A 27085-nucleotide genomic window follows, 5' to 3' on the forward strand; every position below is an offset into this window, starting at 1 on the left:
ACCACAAGACCATGGAGGCAGTCTGCCTTCTACGATGGTCAAACATTGACTTCATACAAATAAACTAGGGTTGTTCATGACACCCATTTCTGATATTGTTGTTTACATGTAATCTGCCCCAGGTATGCACATGGCATCTTATTTAGCATCATGCATTGGTTGGAGGAAATAGAATTTACAAGTGGTGGGAAAAAAGATCAAATGTGAAGAGCACCTTTTCCTTATTGCACCTAAAGCACACTGACGTGTTCACTTGGCGTGGAAAGCAAGCCTCAAGTGATGTACGTCTTAGACATCTACCATCTTGGTAAAACCCAGAGGTTTCGTGCTGACACACCCAGAAACAATCAGGGTGAACAGGGAATCAAACCCAGGATCATAAGTTCCTGCCATGCCCAAGGGATGCAACTCTGCACAGCTATATGCAGCCCATTAAAATGACTGGGCCACCACAACACTGCTCAAATGAACAATAATAGATCAAATGACAGGACAAACAAATATCACTGCACACAACAACATACAGTAAACTACAGTTATAGCGAACTCGAAAGGACCACTAATATTAGTTCTTAATAACCGTAGTTCGTTATAAGCATATATACAGCATTTATACAACAGCGGAGCGGGACGAAAAAATAAGTTGGTTACATTGGTCAGTTCGTTATAAGCATGTTCCCTATAAACGTAGTTTACTGTATTCATACATCTCTCTCATGAACATTATCCAAAATGTTTTTCATTCAATTGCTTTGCCACCGAGCAGCACATTAACGTGCAAACAATGGTGCCGTTGTACAAAACAACCTTAGCGCTACGACTGTCGTAAGTCTATGTTAAGGTATGGGAGTTACGATCACCTTGGCGCTAAGATCGCTTTGTACAACGGCACCCACTACTCCAACCACGTCTGTGTTGTAGCAACATGACAAAGAAGACAGACCTGAACACAGTCTGTGTCCCCGCTCGCCCAGCACCAACAGCACATTGCCGCGAAGCTGTGGCAGAGAACAGTAGACAGAGTAGGTCTTGTTCTGCAGCTGTGACTGTACACACCGGGTCACCGACTCTTCTTGTCTGAAACAGTGAGTAAGTTTGATTTTACGCCACTTTTATCAATATTACAGCAACATCATGGCCGGGGACACCAGAAATGGGCTTCACACGTTGTACCCATGTCGGGAATCGAACCCGGGTCTTCGGCGTGACGAGCGAACGCTTTAACCACTAGGCTACCCGACCGCCCCTTGTCTGAAACAGTCACACATTGTATGTAAATCTCTAACGATGGAGGCATGTTCCATCCTATCACTTGCATACCACACAGTTGGTTATTTGGATCATAAGACCTGATTAATAAATCTAATTTTGTTTTGTATACTTTTGATCAAAATTAAAAGGCAGGAGACAAAATAATACTGAAGTCTCTTTCCATCACAAGAAGATACATTTTTCAAAATTTGGAAAACTTGAGTAGGCTTGTCCATAAAATAAGGAAACATACTGTCTGGACCAGATTGAAATAACAATACCTGAAAGCCCAGTCTTTCTTTTCCCACAAGCGTACCCACTTGCTACACTGAGTTAGTGGTTCCACAAGATATTAAATATTTTGCAGGCATATGATCGACTGAGTCAGTGTATATAATTCGAGTGACAAAAGTAAGAATTAGTGGCTTTATTAATTATGTCAAGGCTAAAGAACTTCTCTTTGATCACCAACACAGGCCTAAGTAAGAATTAAGAGATTCTTTTATCAATCTTGCAATGGCGAGAGACTTTCTCTGTAATCACTGACAGGCTCAAGTAATAAGGGATTCATTCATAAACGATGTGATGTGAGAGTTGCTCAATCTGTAGTGAGATTCTGCATGGAGTCAACATTGCGTGATATTGGCACCTACCCACACTTCTTCAGGTCAACATTGCATGATATTGGCACCTACCCACACTTCTTCAGGTCAACGTTGTGTGATATTGGCACCTACCCACACTTCTTCAGGTCAACATTGCATGATATTGGCACCTACCCACACTTCTTCAGGTCAACATTGCATGATATTGGCACCTACCCACACTTCTTCAGGTCAACATTGCATGATATTGGCACCTACCCACACTTCTTCAGGTCAACGTTGTGTGATATTGGCACCTACCCACACTTCTTCAGGTCAACATTGCATGATATTGGCACCTACCCACACTTCTTCAGGTCAACATTGCATGATATTGGCACCTACCCACACTTCTTCAGGTCAACATTGCATGATATTGGCACCTACCCACACTTCTTCAGGTCAACATTGCATGATATTGGCACCTACCCTCACTTCTTCAGGTCAACATTGCATGATATTGGCACCTACCCACACTTCTTCAGGTCAACGTTGCAATCATCAACTGCCATGGAGGTTATATTCTTTTCTTCACACACTGTCGAGAAACTGAACGCTGCAAAAGATTTTATAAGTTAGTGAAGTGAGTCGTCCAATTTGAACTGTTCTAGAACTGTATGATGGTGTCAGCTAATTTGGGAGGAAATTAAGCCTGAAGTGACATATGTTTACAGTTAGAAAAGGCAACAGAATGACAATGACTCGCTTGGTATGTAAGTGAGAAGCTTACCATTACAATTGTACAGACTCTCAAGTCCCTTTTCCTTCAGAAGTTGAGAGCTGTTGCGGAGTCTTCCTACAATGTTGTTGCCATCGCACACAGCCCCGCCCTCGTACAGCCTCTTCTGTATACAGCTCACCAGCATCGGCCAGTACGTGCTGATGACATACACACAATATGACAATATCTGGTTGGCCAGACACACTGTCTCTCAACACAGCATGTAATCTATGTATGGTAATTTGTCTCCAAGAAATTGAGTAAAGAGGGCAGCTACCATATTTTCTTAGTATAGTGCACCTTTTTTTTCAGAAAATGAAACCGCGCAGAGAGGGTTGGGCATTATACACACCACCCTAAGATTTCAGGTATGTTTCCCCCATGGGTAAACAAAACATCTAGCATGTATACCGGACATAAACTGTCAACATCTGGAATAAACTACCGATACATGCATCTGTACCATTTTTGTATTAATATGAACATTATTAGAATAAATGAACATTGAATACTATTATATGAATTATTACATATGTATGGAGGAACAATTACTTAGTCTTTTTGAATATAAGGAAATAATTTCTTCATATGTTAACCTTTTCACATAGATCGTATGAAACATTTATGAGCATGTTTTCTTACTAATAGGTTTTGCTTTTGAGGATACACAGAAGCTCTAATTGTGTAACATAATATTCTACTCAATGTTCGAAATTAAGTATGACATCATGGTTATACTTGTCTCACCCTAATGTTGAAAACTCAGCAACTAAGAGGTCACTTGATTCAAACACTACAGCAACAAATCAAAGAACCGAGGACACCCCTTAATTTTCCTCCTCCCTTTTCTTACTCTTGCTTTTATGATGAAATGACATAGCAAGGTCACGATACGCTGCAATCACGATGCATATATCACTATATGCAATTTAACGTCAAGTCACGTGGAAACTTCTTGACTATAAATATTTCAAAGCAGGTTCAAAAGGAATAGCTACCTGTAGACACATTAATAGCAGCTAATATCATAAGTAAATTTGAAACACAAATTGCAACACTTTTTGCGATATCTGACTGACTAAAACGCTGAGGTCATAAAACTTGAAGCAAGTGATTTATTTTAGCAAATATATCATGTTTTGTATCGTGGCATGAAAACTCATGATGTATCGTTTCACCCCGACTTGCTGTTCCAGACCACTCACCTGCACTGGTCCTGTAGTCCGGCTCCACGGATCATGCTGACCTTGTCCGAGCACAAGGACAGCTCCTGGGTGAGGGGCGAGTAGATGGAGCAGGAGCTCCTGTAGTCCGGCTCAGACTCTGCAAGCACAGATTAGCATGAGTGAGGGACATAAGTCTTCACTTAGCAACAGTGTCTCAAATTTTTTTTCAAATTTTTTACGCCAGACTCAGCAAAATTCCATCTATATGATGGCAGTCGGTAAATAATTGAGTCTGGACCAGACAATCCAGTGATTGACCACCTGATCCCATTGCATAGGTTTCTGAAGACCTAATCTAACCCAGATCTTCACAGTTCAGTATCTCAATTAACTTTCAGTTATATCCCAGCATGTTAGTCCTGTGTTGAAGTAAGGCCCAAGATAACTGGAGCACTCTCAAACACATGACAAACGAATCCTTGGACAATTAAGGTCTTAATGCTGAAGGATGTCATATCATTGGTGGAGCAGAGGTTTCTTGTAAATGCTAAGTCAGCTATCCTCCCTTCTGGTTGGGCTGACAAATGGCCATGGATAATAATCAGGTGAATCTCAGGTTTAAACCCATTACCAGCTAAACAGGCACAGGAAGACAACTCTGCTCATGCAACCAAGACCCTGAGGACCTCTACATCACACATTCATGCCGAGAAAGTCTGATTTAACATTCCTTTGATGTGTGTATTGTTTGTTTGTTGTTTAACGCCGCACTCAGCAATATTCCAGCTATATGACGGCGGTCTGTAAATTATTGAGTCGGGACCAGACAATCCAGTGATCCTGAGCATGGATTCACGCAATTGGGATCAATGACATGCATCAACCAAATCCGCGAGCCTGACCATCTCGCCTCTTACTACATGCATGGGTGTCTGAAGACCTATTCTAAACTGGATCTTCACAGGTCTGATTGTTAAGTGAGTTCTCCTACTTTTGTGGCACTCGTCCAGGCATCCGAGGTACTCCAGACGGGGGATCCCTTTGAGAAAACGTCCAGCCTCCTCTCTGGAACAGGTTGCCCCGAACGAGGCCATCATGGTCTGGATGCATTCTGTGGTGGACGCCACTTTCCTTAACACATGGAAACGTAGAACGTGTCAACATTTCCAACATAGCTACAGAACATATCAAGACTCAGCGAAGGAAAACCAATCAATGCAAGAATCACTACAACTGAGCAACTGCAGCGATTGAATAGGTATTAATTTCTTAAATTTCATCCTTCAAACAAATTTAACCAATGCTGAAAAACCCAATATAATATCAAAGTAAATCCATAATTCAATTGATCTTTTCACAACTTAACACTGAGGTGAGGTGAAATGGGGTTTAACGTCGCGTCCAAGATTATTGCACTTATATAGCGACATGTATGCACGTGTGTGTCTGCTTGTACTAGTCCGGACTGATGCCGATTTATAGTGCTAGCTCACTGAGATACCATGCCGCAGTTTAACATGAATACCCCACTCAGACACAGTATACTGACTCCGAGCCGACCAGTCCTTGTTTTATCCCCTTAATGCCGAGCGCCAGACAGGGTAACAACAAGTACCATCTTTTAACGTCTTTTGGTATGACGCGGTCAGGGATCAAACCCCGGACCTGCCGCTCTCTGGGCAGACGCTCTACCACTGGACCACGGAGGCAGTCACTTATCATTGACATAACACAGGGTATAAGTTCCTTGATGCCTTTATCATCTGAATCTGGTACAGTTACACTTGAGATAATCACATCACACAGTCAATTCTCAAAGACAAAGCTAAGTGTGTTGTTGTTTATCATGTCAGGGTTTATTCAGAGCCCACAACTGTAAACTCAAATCTATTGCTTTGACCACAGAAAGAAATGGTATTATTGTTTCAATTTTGAAAGAAATTCATGTGTTAATTTGTAATTTTGACTTGCCATAGTTATGTTGTTTGCAAGATGTACAGCATTTTGAAAGAAAAGTAACTTTGAATAATGACACTATCCCAATATGAAATAAAATAGCATCTGGCAACCCAACTCTTTCTTGACAAATAGCTTGTTATGTAAAAACTGAAAAATCAGAATCCATGAGATGAATATTTTCAATAACTTGTTGTCAATGATACAGTAGAGAGTAGGTGGAGAGAGCTAGCTGCTTCCCACCTGCAGAAGTTGGTTGGTGTGACATATTGGATGTTTTCCTTGCTGAAGTTCCTGCAGCCATACTTGAGGACATAGTCTCTAACCACTTCATCAGCACACACTGACTGCTTCTCTGGGTGGCGCAGCTCCAGGGGTGCCACTGAAAGCAACACAGTGCATAAGGGGGCGGTCGGATAGCCTTGTGGTTAAAGCATTTGTTCGTCACGCCGAAAACCCAGGTTCGATTCCCGACATTGGTACAATGTGTGAAGCGCATTTCTGGTGTCCCCCCTACACCCCAACAAGACAGTGGCTACACCCCTCCCCACGCACCCCAGCAAGATAGTGGCTACACCCCTCTCCGCACACACCCCAGCAAGACAGTGGCTACACCCCTCCCCACACACCCCAGCAAGACAGTGGTCTACCTGTATTCCTCCCCATACACCCTAGCAAGACAGTGGTCTACCTGTACCCCTCCCCAAGCACCCCAGCAAGACAGTGGTCTACCTGGACCCCCCCCCCACACACCCCAGCAAGACAGTGGCTACACCCCTCCCCACATACCCCAGCAAGACAGTGATCTACCTGTACCCCTCCCCACACACCCCATCAAGACAGTGGTCTACCTGGACCCCTCCCCATGCACCCTAGCAAGACAGCGGTCTACCTGTACCCCTCCCCACACACCCCAGCAAGACAGTGGTCTACCTGTACCCCTCCCCACGCACCCCAGCAAGACAGTGGTCTACCTGTACCCCTCCCCACACACCCTAGCAAGACAGCGGTCTACCTGTACCCCTCCCCACACACCCTAGCAAGACAGTGGTCTACCTGGACCCCTCCCCATGCACCCCAGCAAGACAGCGGTCTACCTGTACCCCTCCCCACACACCCCAGCAAGACAGTGGTCTACCTGTACCCCTCCCCACGCACCCCAGCAAGACAGTGGTCTACCTGGACCCTTCCCCACACACCCCAGCAAGACAGTGGTCTACCTGGACCCCTCCCCACACACCCCAGCAAGACAGTGGTCTACCTGGACCCCCCCCCACACACACCCCAGCAAGACAGTGGCTACACCCCTCCCCACACACCCCAGCAAGACAGTGATCTACCTGTACCCCTCCCCACACACCCCAGCAAGACAGTGATCTACCTGTACCCCTCCCCACACACCCCAGCAAGACAGTGGTCTACCTGTACCCCTCACCACACACCCCAGCAAGACAGTGGCTACACCCCTCCCCACACCCCCCAGCAAGACAGTGATCTACCTGTACCCCTCCCCACACACCCCAGCAAGACAGTGATCTACCTGTACCCCTCCCCACACACCCCAGCAAGACAGTGGCTACACCCCTCCCCACAAACCCCAGCAAGACAGCGGTCTACCTGTACAGGCCTTGTGGTCCAGCTCGGTGAGGTCAAACATGCTGGAATTCTGCTGATACATCATGATGATGTCATCAACACTACAGTTGAAGTTGTTGTAGTTGGCCACAAGGGTGATGCAGTTGACCAAATCAGTGTAGATGCTGGGGATAAAGAGTGAGTGAGAAAGGTTTTTATTCTGCTCTTAGCAATATTCAAACGATCAGGACAAGGGACCCCAGGAAGGGGCTCCAAACCCATGATGAGCAAATACTTGAACCATCAGGCTACCCCAACACCCCAACATTCTAAAACAGAATGAGTGAGTGAGTGAGGTTGCATGCTGATACAAGCCATTTTGCACACATTTACGAGGGCCATTCAGATGCCCTTGCCGCCTTACAATAAACACGTAAGTTGTAAGGTTGTGACACAATACATATTTTCACATAATCGCTCGACCCGTGAAGATGCGGGTGTAGTAAAAGGTGACTATGCTTGTCGTAAGAGGCGACAAACGGGATCGCATGGTCAGGCTTGCTGACTTGGTTGATGCATGTCATCAATCCCAATTGCATGGAATCGATGCTCATGATATCAATCACTAGATTGTCTGGTCCAGACTCGGTTATTTACAGACCGCCGTCACATAGCTGGAATATTGCCGAGTGCAGCGTAAAACAACAAACCAAACAACATAATAGCTCAACAGTTATTCGACAGAAATCTGAAACAACCGAATATTTTTTAATGTGACATTAATAACAATGTTCCTACATCATACTTCCAGACAGGGTGCCATGTTAATACACCAAGCAGAATCCTACATAATCTTTATACATGTATTTGTATACTTGTCCTGCATTTTACACGCAAAGTGAATTGAGGTATGGTGAAATTGGGTTTAACGTTGCATCCAAAATTATTGCACTTATATAGCGACATGCATGTACGTGTTACACGCAAAGTGGCAAGTAAACTTCCCCAGGTATGCTGGGTATTATTTAACAAAATCCATTACATAATAGTAAATATTATCGTAATACCATTATTCTTAGATTAAAATTGTAAGGATTGCTGCAAAACTGTAATGGTTAACAAGGCCTCTACAATGTCCCTTAGTGTTGAGTCCTAGACAAATCCCAGTAGCAGTATGGGGACAACTCGGTAGCAGTCATGAGTTGAATGGTATGATAGGCATTACTTAGAAGTTGACAGATGTCAAAGTAGACACAATTTATGGATAGCAACTTCTTTAATACTGTAATAGCGACGTTTCGGGATAGATCCTTATATGGTTGTCAAGCAAGTTCTCGTCCTGCTTGACAACGGTATAAGTACCTATACCAAAATGTCGCCTTTACAGTATTAAAGAAGCTGTTATCCCTAAATTGTGTCTACTTTGTCAGTAGTGAGTTGTGGTGAGATCCAGCAGTGAACATCCTGAAACTCTCAAAAGTAATTGTTCTCGGGTTTTCTGCAATACCTGCATGTCATGTTGTCCGCCTGGTGGCGGGCGAGCAGGAAGCCGCTGTGACGGCAGTAGGGGCCCCATCTGTACAGGGTGGACATGGAGCAGGGCTGCATGGGCTGTGGGTACGAGGGCGTGGGTTTCCACGGATAATCTGTAACCCCTCTTGTGGAGATGCCTTGTGAGTACTGTGAACTGGGTAATGGCGGACTAGTGGTCGGATACACTGGGCCTGTGTTCATGGTCCATCCTGGTGTGGAGGGCATCTCTGTGGACAATGTGAAAATAAAATAAAATAAAATATAGTGACATAAAGAAAGCACTTACCGTTTTCGACGTAATAAGCGCCCAGGGCGCTCTCAAAATTAGGAATAAGGGGCGCTTATTAGAATATTATTTTGAGTTGAAAGATCGTAAATTTCGTCGGAAATGTTTACATACGACAGATATATTTTTCAAGAATTTAATTGCCCATAATTAAGGGTGAAATAACACAAGTGCGTATTATTCATGAATAAATAAGTCTTGTGTACATTGATCAATCAGAAGGGGTGCTGATTGGGATTGTTCACTCGCCAATATATATTAGCAAAATATCGCCGTGGGCGCTTATTACGTTGAATACGGTACTTGTCATTTGGTCAGGTTGGTTTTTTTAACTCCTATTTTTTACGGATATTTTTATTCTTCAATATTTTCTCTGAATTTATTGCCATGTGTGCCATGTTTGTCAAGTCAAGTGTTGCAGTTTTACATTTTTTATGCATAATTTTATTTAAATACAACTCAGAAGTACTTTTGTTTAACATTGCTGTTCAGACTACTTTTCCCTTCACTATATATTGCCATACAAATAAAGGTAAAAATGCATAGGCTTAATGTGACTGTCTTCACATTTCTAGTTCTTTGGTTGAGGATGGTCACTACAATATCACCTCCAGGAGTGGCCCGACAGTTGGAGAAATCCGTGAAGGCTTGGGCAGTGATGTCAGCTCTTGAGATGAGAGCATTCTTGATGACATCACGGCAACAGTGGATGCTGGAGGTGTTCAGAAGACCCAATACACATTCTGCCACATTGTCCAAAATACTGCAACACAAGAATATTCAGTTACACACTTTCACTTTGTCCAATCTACTGCTACAGTAAAACAATCAGTTACACACTTCCACATTGTCCAATCTACTGCTACAGTAAAACAATCAGTTACACACTTTCACATTGTCCAAGCTACTGCAACAGTAAAACAATCAGTTACACACTTCCACATTGTCCACACTACTACAACAGTAAAACAATCAGTTACACACTTCCACACTGTCCAAACTACTGCTACAGTAAATCCGTGAGTAACACAATCAGCCACAAGTACTGGTTTGCCGACCACACGCACCTGCACCCTCCTCCCGTGTATCTGTAGTAAGGCATACAGGACACATTGGCTATGGTGGCCAGTAGCTCAGGGTTCTCACACAATGCTGCTTGTGATGAGTACTTCTTGATGCTGCCTGTGAAGACAACCAAACCAAGCACTTCAACAAAGCAGCAAAACAGAAAATGCTAGATCTGTGTACAGCACTGTATAGTAACAGGACATTATTCTGGGGAGACTTTGTCATCTTAAGTTAATGTTGGCAGCTGCCAGAGACTATGATGTGCTTTCCATCATTTCTCAAAGTGAGATTTGTATTATTTGTATCTTTTTAGTTTTCTGAACTATCAAAAATGAGTGAGTGAGTATGGTTTTACGCTGCTTTTAGTAATATTCCAGCAATATCACGGCAGGGGACACCAGAAATGGGCTTCAAATATTGTACCCATGTCGGGAATCGAACACTTTAACCACTACGCTACCCGACCACCCCGAAAAAAAATGGAGTGTTTGTGTAATTAACATAAGTTAAAAATATCATCATTTCTTTTTCCACTCTGTGGTTAGGGGCTCCAGTGGGTCACTCCATAAACCCAGAAATTGAAACTTCTCAGGTTTATATTTTACTTTTTAAGAGTACACAAACTCTTGTCTTGCCCGCAACACTTTAATTCAAACGCATAATCACCAGATATCAATTAGCGCTGATCACAAGTAAAACCAGTGTGAGTGACTAAATGAGCGTGTGTTCAGCAATATTCCAGCAATATCACGGTGGGCAACATTAGAAGTAGGCTTCACACATCTTACCACATGTGGGGAATTGAATCCAGATCTCCAGCGTGACAAGCGAATGCTTTAACCATTAGGCTACCCCACTGCTCCCAAATCAGACATTAAGTTTACTTATATTCTATAGACAGGAAAGAATGTTAAAATCGTGTCCCAAGTCAATACCTGAGCACTGATCTACTTGAAACATGGAAGTGGCATTTGCCAAGTCTAGGTAGCTCTCAAGGGCATCATGGAAATCTTCAATCATGCACTCGTCTCCATATATGCTCCCTTTCACTGCCATACATCGTAGGCCTTCCGTGTACAGCCTGAAAGAGAATCAAACGTAGGATATAACAAAGTTCTATACACTGGATAACTGAAATACAAGACCTGCATAGCGTCTCTTGGAGTGCCGATGTCTGGATGATGGTGTACTTACCTGCACAGGGTCTCTTGGGGAGCCGATGCCTGGATGATGGTGTACTTACCTGCATAGCATCTCTTGGGGAGCCGATGCCTGGACGATGGTGTACTTACCTGCACAGCGTCTCTTGGGGAGCCGATGCCTGGACGATGGTGTACTTACCTGCATAGCGTCTCTTGGGGAGCCGATGCCTGGACAATGGTGTACTTACCTGCATAGCGTCTCTTGGGGAGCAGACGTCTGGACGATGGTGTACTTACCTGCACAACGTCTCTTGGGGAGCCGAGGCCTGGATGATGGTGTACTTACCTGCACAGCGTCTCTTGGGGAGCCGATGTCTGAATGATGGTGTACTTACCTGCACAGCGTCTCTTGGGGAGCCGATGTCTGGATGATGGTGTACTTACCTGCATAGCGTCTCTTGGGGAGCCGATGCCTGGACGATGGTGTACTTACCTGCATAGCGTCTCTTGGGGAGCCGATGCCTGGACGATGGTGTACTTACCTGCACAGCGTCTCTTGGGGAGCCGATGCCTGGACGATGGTGTACTTACCTGCACAGCGTCTCTTGGGGAGCCGATGCCTGGACGATGGTGTACTTACCTGCACAGCGTCTCTTGGGGAGCCGATGCCTGGACGATGGTGTACTTACCTGCACAGCGTCTCTTGGGGAGCCGAGGCCTGGACGATGGTGTACTTACCTGCACAACGTCTCCTGGGGAGCCGAGGCCTGGACGATGGTGTACTTACCTGCACAACGTCTCTTGGGGAGCCGATGCCTGGACAATGGTGTACTTACCTGCATAGCGTCTCTTGGGGAGCCGATGCCTGGACGATGGTGTACTTACCTGCATAGCGTCTCTTGGGGAGCCGATGTCTGGACGATGGTGTACTTACCTGCATAGCGTCTCTTGGGGAGCCGATGTCTGGATGATGGTGTACTTACCTGCACAGCGTCTCTTGGGGAGCCGAGGCCTGGAAGATGGTGTAGAGGAAACTGGTACATCTGAGGACACTGGGCATGTACGATGTCTGGCCTTTAAATGGATAGTATGTCTGGTTGGTGGTCACGGTGCTGGAGGATGTGTAGTTGGTGCTGTTGTAGGAGCTGGAGGATGTGTACGCAGGGTATGGGGCATCAGGGTCTGTTCCTCTGCCAAGGAGTGAAGGGCAGTATTTTCCTGGAATGACATTAGACATTGTCAGGGAGTGACTGAGTGAGAGATATTGAATAAGCAGGTTTCCTGATTTCAGGCTACCAATAACAACTAAGGATTCTTATTTGACAATTTCCCTTGTCAATTTGTTCCCAATGTTTGCAGTTTGGTCAATATGCTAACCTGTAGGAGGTAAAAAGATGAATTAATACTAATGAAGCAATGGCTGACTGTCATATAGTGTTTACTTCCTTAGATATCTGCCACTTTTAGCAATATCTCTTGATCATCACATTTGGTATGTGTCATGAAACTACTCATTGTCTTTATTATGCACATAAAGTTTACACTCTGGGCTTTTTATATTTATATTTTTATTTTTATATTTATATTTAATATTTTTGATGTTTTAATATTTTGCATTCTTCATTCATTGTTTTAAATCATTTTGATGACATTAAACTTTTTCAACTGCATAATGGCGACAAACCTTTATGCTGAGATTCAAAAGATTTTGGGAAATCTGATCTCAGGGGGAAAAAAATAACAAAGCTTTCAATCATATTAGCTAAACTTGGTCTTACCAAAAGTAAGCATTTTGGGATAAATGCAATGCATTTATACTCACCTGATGCTACACAGTGCTTTAGCTTCCCTACCTTATACAAACCAGACAGTACTGGAACAGAGTGATAGTTGAAACAGCCTATAGAGCCCCAGATACCCAGGAGTTATCCACCTTGGCCCATACTCCCTCATTCTCCATTGTGTGGCAGCAGTCAAACAGGGTAACAACAAGTACCATCTTTTGGTATGACAAGGTCGGGGATCGAACCCTGGACCTTCCGCTCTCCAGGCGGACGCTCTACCACTAGGCCATGGAGTCATGTCGTGATGAGCAAAAAGCGTGAAAATATCATAACCTGACATAATATAGGCAGCGATTGGAGGAGCGATGAGCCTTGGAAACTGCTTCAGCAGAACAGGCTAAGAAATCCTTGGCCCTCCAGGACCTTTGGAGATAAGCCAGATTGTAGACTTCACGGTCTGGATGAGGCTGTCTGGTGTAGGGGTTGAGAAGGTGTGGTGAAATGAGGTTTAAACATCACATTCAAGATATTTTGCACACTTAAGTAGAGATGCGCATGCAGATGTGTGTGTGGGTGAGTGGCTGCTTGTACTTGTCTGGACTAGGCCAATTTTAAAGTGCTAGCTTTAGATACCATGCCACCGTTTTAAATGAAAACCCTATTCAAACACCGTATACTGATTCCAAGGCCTTGTTTTAGCCCCTTAATGCCAAGTGCCAGGCAGGGAAACACCAATAACCTTATTTAACAGTTTTTGGTATAAGGCGGCCGGTGATCGAATCCTGGCCCTTCTGCTCTACCAATAGACAATATCACACGACAGCCGGCAGGAAGGATAAAGATATTGGGGGATCTTTCTCCAACTTGGGGCGTGTACAAAAATCACACCACATAGAATACATTCTGCAAAAGACGCAAACAGTGTAAAAGATTACCAATGTAAAAATAAGGGCCATAATATGCTACAGGAAACGTGGTGAACCATGCACCGAAACACAACCAGAGTGTGTAGAGTGCCAACAAAGCCTAAATAAAACTATAGCAAGAAGTGTAAGATGGCGACCATGACTTGAACTTGCAAACTTACGCACACACTGAAAAGGGCAGAATTAAACTAGTAAAAGCAGAAATATACCGCAGAGAAGTGTATATATACACATATGCCAGAGAAAGGATATACCTGTAGACTACCAACTTGAAAACGCCAAGAAACACATCTATCATAGGCAGACAGGGAAGAATATGAGCGAGTGCGGCCAAGGCGGATAACTCCTGGGTATCTGGGCACGGCCATTAGTCTGTTTCAACTGTCTCTCTGTTCCAGTACTGTCTGCTTGTGTAAGCTAAGGAAGCTAAAGCACTGTCATGCCAGGTAAGGTAAAACATGACATTTTGTCAACTAAAAGACACGATAAGGGAGTGAACAATGCCATTAAGAAAGTGGTCAAATGTAACAAATGTCATATTTGGGATAACACTTTCTCAGTAAAGTACAGATTCTTGTACTTTATTGGTTTGAAACCCATCCGGGATTAGAAACCCACACTGCCAAAGTGCACTTAATAGCCAGCGATCTAACCCACACAGCCACTGTGGCTTACACAAAAATGAAAATCCGGCCACTTGTAGTCTATATCACATACTTTGTGTACCCCTCTGACAAGTGTAAATTGTGAGGTCAGGCTACTGTTAGTGCTGAGTAGCTTACCATATTAAAACATATATGAAAGAAAAAATACAATTCAAAGCATATTGAATGAGCCTTATACATACCACAGTTTGACAAGTCTACATGTGGGTATTTCTCCCTGATGATATCACTGTTATTGACCACCAGTTGTACCATCCTGTCCGTATCACACGGCAAGCCCACAAAAGAAACCATTGTCTGCAATGTTGACTGTATGGCCGGCAGCAGGACACTGAAACAGAATCACACGTTCTCCTTGACATCCAGTTTACTCCAATATTGGTCACATTGGCAGTTAGTTTCTGTCAGTCTTCACTTGTGGTAACACTTAATTACAATAGTAATTTTTCACTTTTCACATAAATATACTGACAAAATTAAGGAAGGTTTGTTTGTTGTTTAACACCGCGCTCAACAATATTCCAGGTATATGACGGTGGTATGTAAATAAGTAGACCAGACAATCCAGTGATTGACATGGGAATCGATTGGGATACAATGACATACATCAACCAAGTCAGCAAGCCTGACCCCCCAATCGCCTCTTATGACAAACACAGTAACTTTTTACAGCAGGCATGGCTTGCTGAAGACCTTTTCTACCCCGGATCTTCACGGGTCAAAGGAAAGTGATCATGTGGTATGTTCTTACTCAAGTAACATTCCATTGGGAGGGGATGCTAAGGAGCTCAAATAGCAGAGCATTTTGGTACAAACTAACAATTTATTGTTTAACCCACACTCAGCAGTATTCCAGCAAAATGACGGCATCCCGTGAATAATCAAGTCTGGACCAGATAATCCATAATATGGGCAACATCTCATTCTGTATGGGTACGATGACAATGAACCACCGAGCTGGACCACATGATGCATTAATAGCCTCATTCGGCCAGCATTTGTTGCTGGGGCCTATTCTAACCCATGTCCCATGGGCGACATACTTGTCATGGTAATGTTCTACCCATAAAACACTTCCCTCTGGGTTGTTATGAAATTTAAACCTTCATCCTCGGGGTAATCCCTCCAGATTGTCACACTTACAAGCAGGATGGGATGACTCCATTATTTGCACTGAATATTCCTGAAACATTGCTGCCGCCAAAGGTCATGAGGATCCTCATGATGGCTTCGACGTTGTCACAGAAGTCCGGTAATGTGCTTATATCTGTTGTCATAATTGATTCTGAAACAACAATTAAATGTGTTACTGCCTTAGACAACACAATACATTGATGCTAATGTTTACAGCAGCACCAGTAAAGGGCTGAATCCCCCCTCTTTCAATTATCCTCAAATATCCAGTGTAATATCATGTCTCCATTCCACACAGTACAAAAAACAGGGATTGTGAATATTTGTGGGGATATAATCCATTGTCCCTACTTGCTACTTGATTAAATCATATAATCCATTGTCCCTACTTGCTACTTGATTAAATTATATAATCCATTGTCCCTACTTGCTACTTGATTAAATCATATAATACATTGTTCCTACTTGCAACTTGATTAAATCATATAATCCATTGTCCCTACTTGCAACTTGATTAAATCATATAATCCATTGTTCCTACTTGCAACTTGATTAAATTATATAATCCATTGTCCCTACTTGCTACTTGATTAAATCATATAATACATTGTTCCTACTTGCAACTTGATTAAATCATATAATACATTGTCCCTACTTGCTACTTGATTAAATTATATAATCCATTGTCCCTACTTGCTACTTGATTAAATTATATAATCCATTGTCCCTACTTGCTACTTGATTAAATCATATAATACATTGTTCCTACTTGCTACTTGATTAAATCATATAATACATTGTTCCTACTTGCTACTTGATTAAATCATATAATACATTGTTCCTACTTGCAACTTGATTAAATCATATAATCCATTGTCCCTACTTGCTACTTGATTAAATCATATAATACATTGTTCCTACTTGCAACTTGATTAAATCATATAATACATTGTCCCTACTTGCTACTTGATTAAATTATATAATCCATTGTCCCAACTTGCTACTTGATAAAATTATATAATCCATTGTCCCAACTTGCAACTTGATTAAATCATATAATACATTGTCCCAACTTGCAACTTGATTAAATTATATAATGCATTGTTCCTACTTGCAAATTGATTAAATCATATAATCCATTGTCCCAACTTGCTACTTGATTAAATTATATAATCCATTGTTCCTACTTGCTACTTGATTAAATTATATAATCCATTGTCCCAACTTGCAACTTGATTAAATCATATAATCCATTGTCCCAACTTGCAACTTGATTAAATTATATAATGCATTGTTCCTACTTGCAAATTGATTAAATCATATAATCCATTGTCCCAACTTGCTACTTGATTAAATTATATAATCCATTGTTTCTACTTGCTACTTGATTAAATTATATAATCCATTGTCCCAACTTGCAACTTGATTAAATCATATAATCCATTGTCCCAACTTGCAACTTGATTAAATTATATAATCCATTGTTCCTACTTGCTACTTGATTAAATTATATAATCCATTGTCCCAACTTGCAACTTGATTAAATCATATAATCCATTGTCCCAACTTGCAACTTGATTAAATTATATAATCCATTGTCCCAACTTGCAACTTGATTAAATTATATAATCCATTGTCCCAACTTGTAACTTGATTAAATTATATAATCCATTGTTCCTACTTGCAACTTGATTAAATTATATAATCCATTGTCCCTACTTGCAACTTGATTAAATCATATAATCCATTGTCCCTACTTGCTACTTGATTAAATTATATAATCTATTGTCCCTACTTGCAACTTGATTAAATCATATAATCTATTATTCCTCATGGGTAATTCTGAAAGCGGGCCCCTTGGTAAATTCCAATACTCACCAGCACAGGTTATCACAGGTGTTGCTTGTGCTGACAGGAAGTTGCCAGCCCCCACGGAGATCACGTCAAAGTAGTTCTTTAAAGATGTATTGATGTCCATGATTGTACAGTTGGTCTGAACCTGCCTCTTCATACACCTCAAACTGGTTGCATACAGCAGCATGTTAGTTTCGCTGTAAGGAAGTGGGTTCAAATAATTATATATCTTATTACCAATAGAAAGTGGTTCTATATTTTTCTAATATCTAATATTCAGAAAATATCTAATCAATAAATGATCAGACTCTTAGCCATTATCCAAGCAAAGGATATCTCAGACAAAGAATATAGCTAAACATAACTTCTCAGTCATGTCTTTATATTGACGAAGATGTCCAATACCAATTGCTGAAAATATTTACACGCTTGTATATGTGAGATTTGCATTATCAAATTAAATACAGTATTTATGTCAGCAAAATATACCTACTCGCAAGTACTTGTGCCTACAATCCCATATGTGGAAAATGCGAGACAATTGGCCGCACTTCCAAAAGCAGGATTGGTCATCAGCAGACAGCGGTCGACAATCAGGGACTGTATGTTATCTGCAATGTCAAAATAGACATGTGACACAGAAGAAAAGAAGAAAAGAAAAATAGTTTATTTACGTGGCACATATTGCACGGTAACAATAAATAACATATAAAGCAAACAGTGTAATATCCAGCCACAGGGCCTATGAGAGGGTCGTGATGGGTTTTAATGCTTAACGTAAAACACCTTTCAAACACTATCGTAAACATAAAAGTCATCTTTTTTATCTTAAATGCTTACCGTAAAATACCAAAAGATAACTGCTTAAGATAAAAAAATAATTTACTGCTTATCGTAAAATGAATAAAATGGTCAAAAACAGTCTGTCTTCAAGACCCAAATGCTTCACCACAGAAAGCAGGCTGCGCAACTGACGCAGGGACCAGTCTAGAATGTTTAGCGATTTGAGATTTTACCAGGTATTAAAAATATGAATTGTCAGGATGAAACGAAAGCAGAATTAAAAGTCCCATGTCCTGTAATGGCTGATTTAGGAATTTTTCGCGACGATTTTATTGAAAGAAAAGAAAAATTACTGCTTAATGAAAAAGTACCCTAAATTTTAATGCTTACTGCTTATGGTACCCACCCATCAGGACCCTCCTATGAGACACAAACAGTTACTATTTACATTTCTTTAAAATTTTTAAAACATATTTGACCAATGTTACCTTGTGAAAACAGCTGATATGGGCTTAACATTATACTGATAAGTTTATCACACACAGCGCTGGAGGCTTATTTCATTATATACTTCTTCCATACACAGCGCTAAATGCTTATACAACTTCCTTGCACACAGCGTTGAACGTTTATTGGATAATTTGCATCTTTCTCTCACACAGCGCTAAAAACCTCTTGGATGATTTACAACAACTTCCTCACACACAAAGCTGCAATGAAGACTAAAACCCATCTTACTCTAGTCATCAGACAAGGTGGTAAGGGTCTTCTTCCTCCCACAGGATCTCCATAAAGTGAGAACAGAGCGAAACATTTAGAGTGAGTGAGTGAGTTGGGTTTATCGCCGCTTTTAACAGTTTTCCAGTTATATCATGGCGTGTCAGCTTAATGTTGGAGAAAAGCCCGAAGTGATGTAGGTCTAAGACGTTTACCACTTCGGTGAAACCCACGAGTATGGTGCTGACAAACCTAGAAACATAATCAGGGCAAACAAGGATTCGAACCCACAATCATAGTTTTCTGGCGTTCCCAAGGGACGCAACTCTGCACAGCGAATCGCGACACCTTAGACGACTGGGCCACCCGTGCCCCCAAAAACCTTTAGATATTTGCCATAAGTTATTATCTATGTTTACACAGACCTGAAATGAGAATCAGAATTTGCTCATTTCAACTCTTGCATGCTTGGAACTTCAACGTGCAATGACCAGATAATGGTTGAAAGCAAAAAAAGAAGAAACCGGTTCTATAGAGGATTTCAGGAACTGTTCTTCTAATATTTGAACATGAGCAAGGTCATAATACAAGCTTATTTTCTTTGGTCGATGTAGATACCAGTACAGACATTGGGTCCAAAAAATTACCGTTGCTCATATTTAGGTTTCTCTTGAAGATCAAAGTATCAGCCTTTTCACACATTTTAGCCACACTTGTGTACTTGATCAAGTCCAAAACAAGTGCATGAAAAAAAAGAGCCAAGAAGTCTGCCATTTGGACAGGCCTATCATGTTTATGCCAATGTCTTCTGCAACTTTATAATCTGATATTTTCAGTGATCAAAAAAAGGGCCCTTATCCTGCATCCTCCTTCATTGTGGTCCAGTTAAGGTGGATTAAACAGTCAGTTAAGTTCAGACAAACTGCAACTGTAATTAGTCAAATCTAAATATTTTTTACATTCTATACCATATTTCCTTGAGTATACTGCACACTTTGTTTCCCCAAAAAACCCAGCCGTGTAGAAGTCGGTGCGCATTATACACGCCATAATGAGTCTGATGTTTTTTCCCCCAATTGTTTTTTCTTCTCCAAAATACTCAATCCACTGGAGGGGTGTGCGCATTATACTCAAGAAAATACAGTACTTATCCTGCATTACTCCTTAAAGCATTTACTGCATTAAGCTTAAGGCATTTAGATGTGTGCGACTTTCCATTGCTATACTCACCAATGCAGGGTCTAAACGCAGGTGGGAAGCCATCCTTGTTTCTCTGTAGGTAGGCAGAGAAGTTACTCATTGTACATTGTGTGGACAGAATGGAAGAGACGTTCATTGCACACATGGTCAACTGGTAGGGAATGCTGCAAAACAAAAGTGAGTGAGTGAGTGAGTGAGTGAGTGAGTGAGTGAGTGAGTGAGTGAGTGAGTGAGTGAGGTATTATGCTGCTTTTCGTAATATTCCAGCAATTGGGGACTTCAGAAATGAGCTTCATACACATTGTGCCCATATGGGGAACTGAGCCCAGGCCTTCTGCATGATGAGTGAATGCCTTAACCACTGGGCTATCCATGCAACACAGGAAGTGTGAGAAGAGAAGAAGCTTTCAACAGTACTTCAGTTATATCACAGCATGTCAGCCTAATGTTTTCCAGGATGATCCAGGTCACAGACATGCCTGAATTGGGTGCAACTCTGGAGCACCATAGGTTGGTTGGTTTGTTGTTTAACACTGCACTCATCAATATTCCAGCTATATGACAGCGGTCTGAAAATATCGCTCAACGATTCTTTGGGCCTAGACCTCAACTGTATTGCCTTCCCCCTGCGACATTGCATCCACAATTGCGCTGCACAACAAAGTGCTGCTGTAAGAAAGACAATGATATATCAAGCCAATTCAGGTGTCAGCTAGTAAAAGGTCACTATGGTTGGTTGGTTGGTTGGTTTGTTGTTTAACGCCGCACTCAGCAATATTCAAGCTATATGACGGCGGTCTGTAAATAATCGAGTCTTGACCAGACAGTCCAGTGATTAATATCATGAGCATCGATCCACGCAATTGGCATCGATGACATGCATCAACCAAGTCAGCAGCCTGACCACCCGATCCCGTTAGTTGCCTCTTACGACAAGCATAGTCACCTTTTAAAGCAAGCATAGGTTGCTTAAGACCTAATCTTCCCCAGGTCTTCGCAGGTCCTGGAGCACCATACACAAATGACAGACCAAGCATTATAATGTAGGCAGTCACAGGCAGTCACACCACCAATGTACAGCTACTATTTCTGCTAGCACCACTGCAAGCAAGCACCTTAGAGACTGGTGATCTAGCTTGAAGAACATACCTGCAATTGTCCTCTGTGGGCTTCAGCTTGTCAGCTTCACACATTACACTCATGACAAACCCATAATAGTTGTCCTCCAAACATGGGGACTTGGTGGTAAATGTAGGAGCACCTGCAAATGAAATAGATATTAAGAAATGTTGGAGGGATCTATTCTCTGTTGTGAATGGTATGATTTGGCCCATCTTGAGAAACAAGGGGTGAAATTTGTGAGCACCCAAACCAATCTCATGGATCTAAGTCCAAAGTCTTCCACCACTTTGGTGAAAGTTGTGGGCAGAATAAAAAACTATTCTTTTAGCACTAGTCACTGGCTATATCCCAGCTATATCATGGCAGCATTTGTTTGTTTGATGTTTAACGCCACACTCAGCAATATTCCAGCTATATGATGGCGGTCTGTAAATAATCAAGTCTGGACCAGACAATCCAGTGATTCACATCGTGAGCATCAATCCACGCAATTGGGATACAATGACATGTATCAACCAAGTCAGTGAGCCTGACCACCCGATCCCGTTAGTCGCCTCTTACAACAAGCATAGTCACCTTTTAGGGCAAGCATGGGTTTCTGAAGACCTATTCTACCCCGGATCTTCAAGGTCCGGCAGCGTGTAAATAATCAAGTCAGGATCAGAAAACTTATGATCGGTCTTATGGACCATATCCATGTGATTGTAGTTGAAGTACCAACAACCCAGTCACTGAGCCTGGCCAATGGATCCTGTTACCTACCTCTTACAGGGTTACAGGGGACATATTCAAACCACAGGGTCAATAAGCCAAGGAAGACTGTTCTCCATGGGACATGAACTCACCACAACTGTTTGGATTGAATTCTGACAGTTCATCCCTCATAATCTTGGAATTTTGGATAGCAATGTTGTGTATCTTCATGGCAGTGCAGTTGTATCTGTGCAAGGCGTATATTAGGCACTGCACCAGGTTTCCGTATGCACTGAAACAGAATGACAAATATGAACCAAGACATGTTGTCATGATAGCTAAAGCAGAAAGATGTGAGTGAACGTGTTTAACGCCACATTCCGGCTGTATCTCTGCAGCCTGTTCAGCCTGAGTTTAGACAAGACAAACCAGTGATTGAAGGTATGAGCAAGAAGCCATGACATTGGGGTATGATCACAAGCAATCAGCCTCACACATCTAACCTGGTTCCAATGCATGATGAGAAAACACTTTAACCACCTTCCACTAACATACCTTATGGTCATAAGTAAATAAGAGAGGAACATAGGCAATAGAAATTGAAGGCAAATCTGATCTTGCCCATTTTACAACATGAAATGTGAGTCTCACCTGCACGAGTTGCTTCCCTTGGTGTCATTCAGCTTCCGTACAAGAGGCATGCAGTACTCCTCTGCGCTGTATCTGATGGAGTTGTAGTCCCTGCAGGGGCTGTAGTAGTCAGGGGAGGTGGGTGGCACTGATAAGCAAATAGTGGCAATCATAACTACAGAGTCGGTCAGTGAGAGAGTTTGATTTAATGCCACTTTGAATTTCAGATATCTCTATATATATATATCTCTATACATATATCTCTACACATATATCTCTCTCTATATATCTCTATATATATATATTTCTCTCTCTATATATCTCTGGATGCACGACTAAGACCATGACTACTGGATGCACGACTAAGACCATGACTACTGGATGCACGACTAAGACCATGGCTACCAGATGCACGACTAAGACCATGACTACCAGATGCAAGACTAAGACCATGGCTACTAGATGCATGACTAAGACCAAGGCTACTAGATCCATGACTAAGACCATGGCTACTGGATGCAAGACTAAGACCATGGCTACTGGATGCAAGACTAAGACCATGACTACCAGATGCAAGACTAAGACCATGGCTACTGGATGCATGACTAAGACCATGACTACCAGATGCCCAACTAAGACCATGGCTACTAGAGCATGACTACGACCATGGCTACCAGATGCACCACTAAGACCATGACTGCCAGATGCACGACTAAGACCATGACTGCCAGATGCACAACTAAGACCATAGCTACTAGATGCACGACTACGACCAAGGCAATGACTAGCTATATGGTGCTGACAAACACGGGAAACTATTACGGTAAATCTGGGATACCAACCATGTTTGTTGTGTCACAACGGGTGCATGAGCACACAACGGTTGCATGAGGACACAAAGGGTGCATGAGGACACAAAGGGTGCATGGGGACTCAACGGGTGCATGAGGACACAACGGTTGCATGAGGACACAACGGGTGCATGAGGACACACAACGGGTGCATGAGGACACAACGGGTGCATGGGGACTCAACGGGTGCATGAGGACACAACGGTTGCATGAGGACACAACGGGTGCATGAGGACACACAACGGGTGCATGAGGACACACAACGGGTGCATGGGGACTCAACGGGTGCATGAGGACACAACGGGTGCATGAGGACACAAAGGGTGCATGGGGACTCAACGGGTGCATGAGGACACAACGGGTGCATGAGGACACAACGGGTGCATGAGGACATAACGGTTGCATGAGGACACAACGGGTGCATGGGGACTCAACGGTTGCATGAGGACACAAAGGGTGCATGAGGACACAACGGGTGCATGAGGACACACAACGGGTGCATGAGGACACAACGGGTGCATGAGGACACAACGGGTGCATGAGGACACAACGGGTGCATGAGGACACAAAGGGTGCATGAGGACACAACGGGTGCATGAGGACACAACGGGTGCATGAGGACACAAAGGGTGCATGAGGACACAACGGGTGCATGAGGACACAACGGGTGCATGGGGACACAACGGGTGCATGAGGACACAACGGGTGCATGAGGACACAACGGGTGCATGAGGACACAACGGGTGCATGGGGACTCAACGGGTGCATGAGGACACAACGGGTGCATGGGGACTCAACGGGTGCATGAGGACACAACGGGTGCATAAGGACACTCAACGGGTGCATGGGGACTCAACGGGTGCATGAGGACACAACGGGTGCATGGGGACTCAACGGGTGCATGGGGACTCAACGGGTGCATGAGGACACAACGGGTGCATGGGGACACAACGGGTGCATGAGGACACAACGGGTGCATGAGGACACACAACGGGTGCATGAGGACACAATGGGTGCATGAGGACACAACGGGTGCATGGGGACTCAACGGGTGCATGAGGACACAAAGGGTACATGAGGACACAATGGGTGCATGAGGACACAACGGGTGCATGAGGACACAACGGGTGCATGAGGACTCAACGGGTGCATGAGGACACAACGGGTGCATGAGGACACAAAACGGGTGCATGAAGACACAACGGGTGCATGAGGACACACAACGGGTGCATGAGGACACAACGGGTGCATGGGGACACTCAACGGGTGCATGAGGACACAACGGGTGCATGAGGACACAACGGGTGCATGAGGACACAACGGGTGCATGGGGACACTCAACGGGTGCATGAGGACACAACGGGTGCATGAGGACACAACGGGTGCATGAGGACACAACGGGTGCATGGGGACACAACGGGTGCATGAGGACACAACGGGTGCATGAGGACACAACGGGTGCATGGGGACTCAACGGGTGCATGAGGACACAACGGGTGCATGGGGACACTCAACGGGTGCATGAGGACACAACGGGTGCATGAGGACACAACGGGTGCATGAGGACACAACGGGTGCATGAGGACACAACGGGTGCATGAGGACACAACGGGTGCATGGGGACACTCAACGGGTGCATTATGACACACAATTGGTGCATGACAACACACTTTTGGCGCACAGCGGCAAATAATTGGTGCATAAACCCACTTCACTGGTGCACACAATCTTTGCACGGTGACACAAATCTTTTGTACAGTGACTCACAATCGCTTCATGATGACACACAGTTGCTGCAGGATGAAATAATAAGTGCATCCATGAATCCTTCATTAACCCACACAATGAAAGTGAGTGGTTGAAGGTGAATAGTTTACATCTGTGTGAAGGCCATAAAGTGATCAGTTTGGGGCATAGGGGATCAGATTTTAGGTGTCTCTGATTTCTAATGTGTGTGAGTAAAACCTCAAAAGAATGTATGACTGCCCTGGAACCCCACAAGAGCTATATGTGTCAGTGCCCCAGAATCCCCCAAGAACCTAAAGCATGACTCCCAAGACTTTCCATAGAGCAGAACTTCAGTGACTGCCCCAGAATACCCCCAAAACCTGAATGTGTGAGTGCCCAAGTATCCCCCAAGAGCTGAATGTATGACTGTCCTGGAATCCCACAAGAGCTGTATGTGTCAGTGCCCCCAAATCTGAATGCATGACTCCCAAGACTCCCCATAGAGCAGAACTTCAGTGACTGCCCCTGAATCCCCCCCAAAACATACCACTGTAGCTGTCACACATGTTAAAGTTGAGCATGGAGTTGTATCTCTGTAGGATGTAGGAGTTATAGTAGAAGTTGTTGTGGAGCTTCCATGTGGGACATTTCATCTCAGATTTGTGCAGGACTTCTTTTACACACTCCACCAACCAGGTCAATGATCTGCAGATGGATAAAACAAAAGTACTTTCATGAATGATTAAGTTCAGTTCTATGCCTCTATCAGCAACACTACAGCCAAATGGGGCGTACAACAAGACCAGGCTTCACACATTGTACCGGTGTGGGGACTCATACCCATTTACTGAGGGTTGAAAGTGGGAATTTTCATATTTTCAACATACTTAAAACGTCCTCAAATACATTACATTAACCAAAGTTACCATGTTGTATTTCCTTTTTTCATGGGTAAATTAAAACAATATTACATGCTAACTACATGAATTAATTTTAAAGCAATTGCTGTATCGAGACACCAGTATTATCTTCCACAAGATTGTTGTGATAGTTATCAGAATTCTTCATAGAAATACGTGAAAGTATATTATTCTTAAACAGGTAAGATTTTGGCAAACATTAGGTTCAAAGGTATGCTTAAAATGTCTCAAAAGTCATCATTTTCACAAGCTTTTTCTGATATTCTAACATATGCAAATTATTTACTTAACCTGATTCTTAAAAAAAGCGAAGATTTTCACTTTGGTCACTGACCTGCTTGTGGTATGGCCATAGACCTTTCTTACCCGCTAGACCATGCCAGACTATTTGAAGTAATGGGGAAAATAGATGCTAGTTTTCATTTGTCAGAATCTTGGTATCTGATCGAGAGCAAAAACAGAGGTAGAGAGTGAGTGAGTTGGGTTTAACGCTGCTTTTAACAGTATTCCAGTTATATCACAGCGTGTCAGCTTAATGTGGGAGGAAAGCCCCGAAGTGATGCAGGTCTCAGACGTTTACCACTTCGGTGAAACCCACAAGCATGGATATGGTGCTGACAAACCTAGAAACTTAATCGGAACGAACCAGGATTTGAACCCACAATCATAAGTTTCTGGCGTGCCCAAGGGACACAACTTTGCACAGTGAATCGCGGCGTCTTAGACGACTTTGCCC

At 43.1% G+C, this 27085-nt stretch overlaps 1 protein-coding gene across 1 annotated transcript in view; it reads right to left on the reverse strand.

The window, feature by feature from the left end:
* Nucleotides 1–27085, reverse strand: part of LOC139452728 (uncharacterized) — a 143866-nt gene that overhangs the window by 41260 nt on the left and 75521 nt on the right. Inside the window, exons 41-61 of the mRNA XM_071234304.1 lie at nucleotides 25977–26134; nucleotides 22872–22998; nucleotides 22373–22512; nucleotides 21555–21666; nucleotides 20436–20569; nucleotides 18199–18316; nucleotides 17730–17902; nucleotides 15861–16002; nucleotides 14900–15048; nucleotides 12326–12560; nucleotides 11136–11281; nucleotides 10200–10314; nucleotides 9741–9895; nucleotides 8821–9073; nucleotides 7356–7498; nucleotides 5982–6120; nucleotides 4774–4913; nucleotides 3822–3939; nucleotides 2626–2774; nucleotides 2367–2451; nucleotides 944–1077 (exon numbers count right to left, since the gene is read on the reverse strand). Of these exons, the coding sequence (XP_071090405.1) occupies nucleotides 944–1077; nucleotides 2367–2451; nucleotides 2626–2774; nucleotides 3822–3939; nucleotides 4774–4913; nucleotides 5982–6120; nucleotides 7356–7498; nucleotides 8821–9073; nucleotides 9741–9895; nucleotides 10200–10314; nucleotides 11136–11281; nucleotides 12326–12560; nucleotides 14900–15048; nucleotides 15861–16002; nucleotides 17730–17902; nucleotides 18199–18316; nucleotides 20436–20569; nucleotides 21555–21666; nucleotides 22373–22512; nucleotides 22872–22998; nucleotides 25977–26134 (3065 nt within the window). The remainder of the gene's footprint in view (nucleotides 1–943; nucleotides 1078–2366; nucleotides 2452–2625; nucleotides 2775–3821; nucleotides 3940–4773; nucleotides 4914–5981; nucleotides 6121–7355; nucleotides 7499–8820; nucleotides 9074–9740; nucleotides 9896–10199; nucleotides 10315–11135; nucleotides 11282–12325; nucleotides 12561–14899; nucleotides 15049–15860; nucleotides 16003–17729; nucleotides 17903–18198; nucleotides 18317–20435; nucleotides 20570–21554; nucleotides 21667–22372; nucleotides 22513–22871; nucleotides 22999–25976; nucleotides 26135–27085) is intronic.

Source organism: Haliotis cracherodii, unplaced genomic scaffold, assembly GCF_022045235.1.
Source record: "Haliotis cracherodii isolate W230 unplaced genomic scaffold, xgHalCrac1.p SCAF_9, whole genome shotgun sequence".
Taxonomy (NCBI): domain Eukaryota; kingdom Metazoa; phylum Mollusca; class Gastropoda; order Lepetellida; family Haliotidae; genus Haliotis; species Haliotis cracherodii.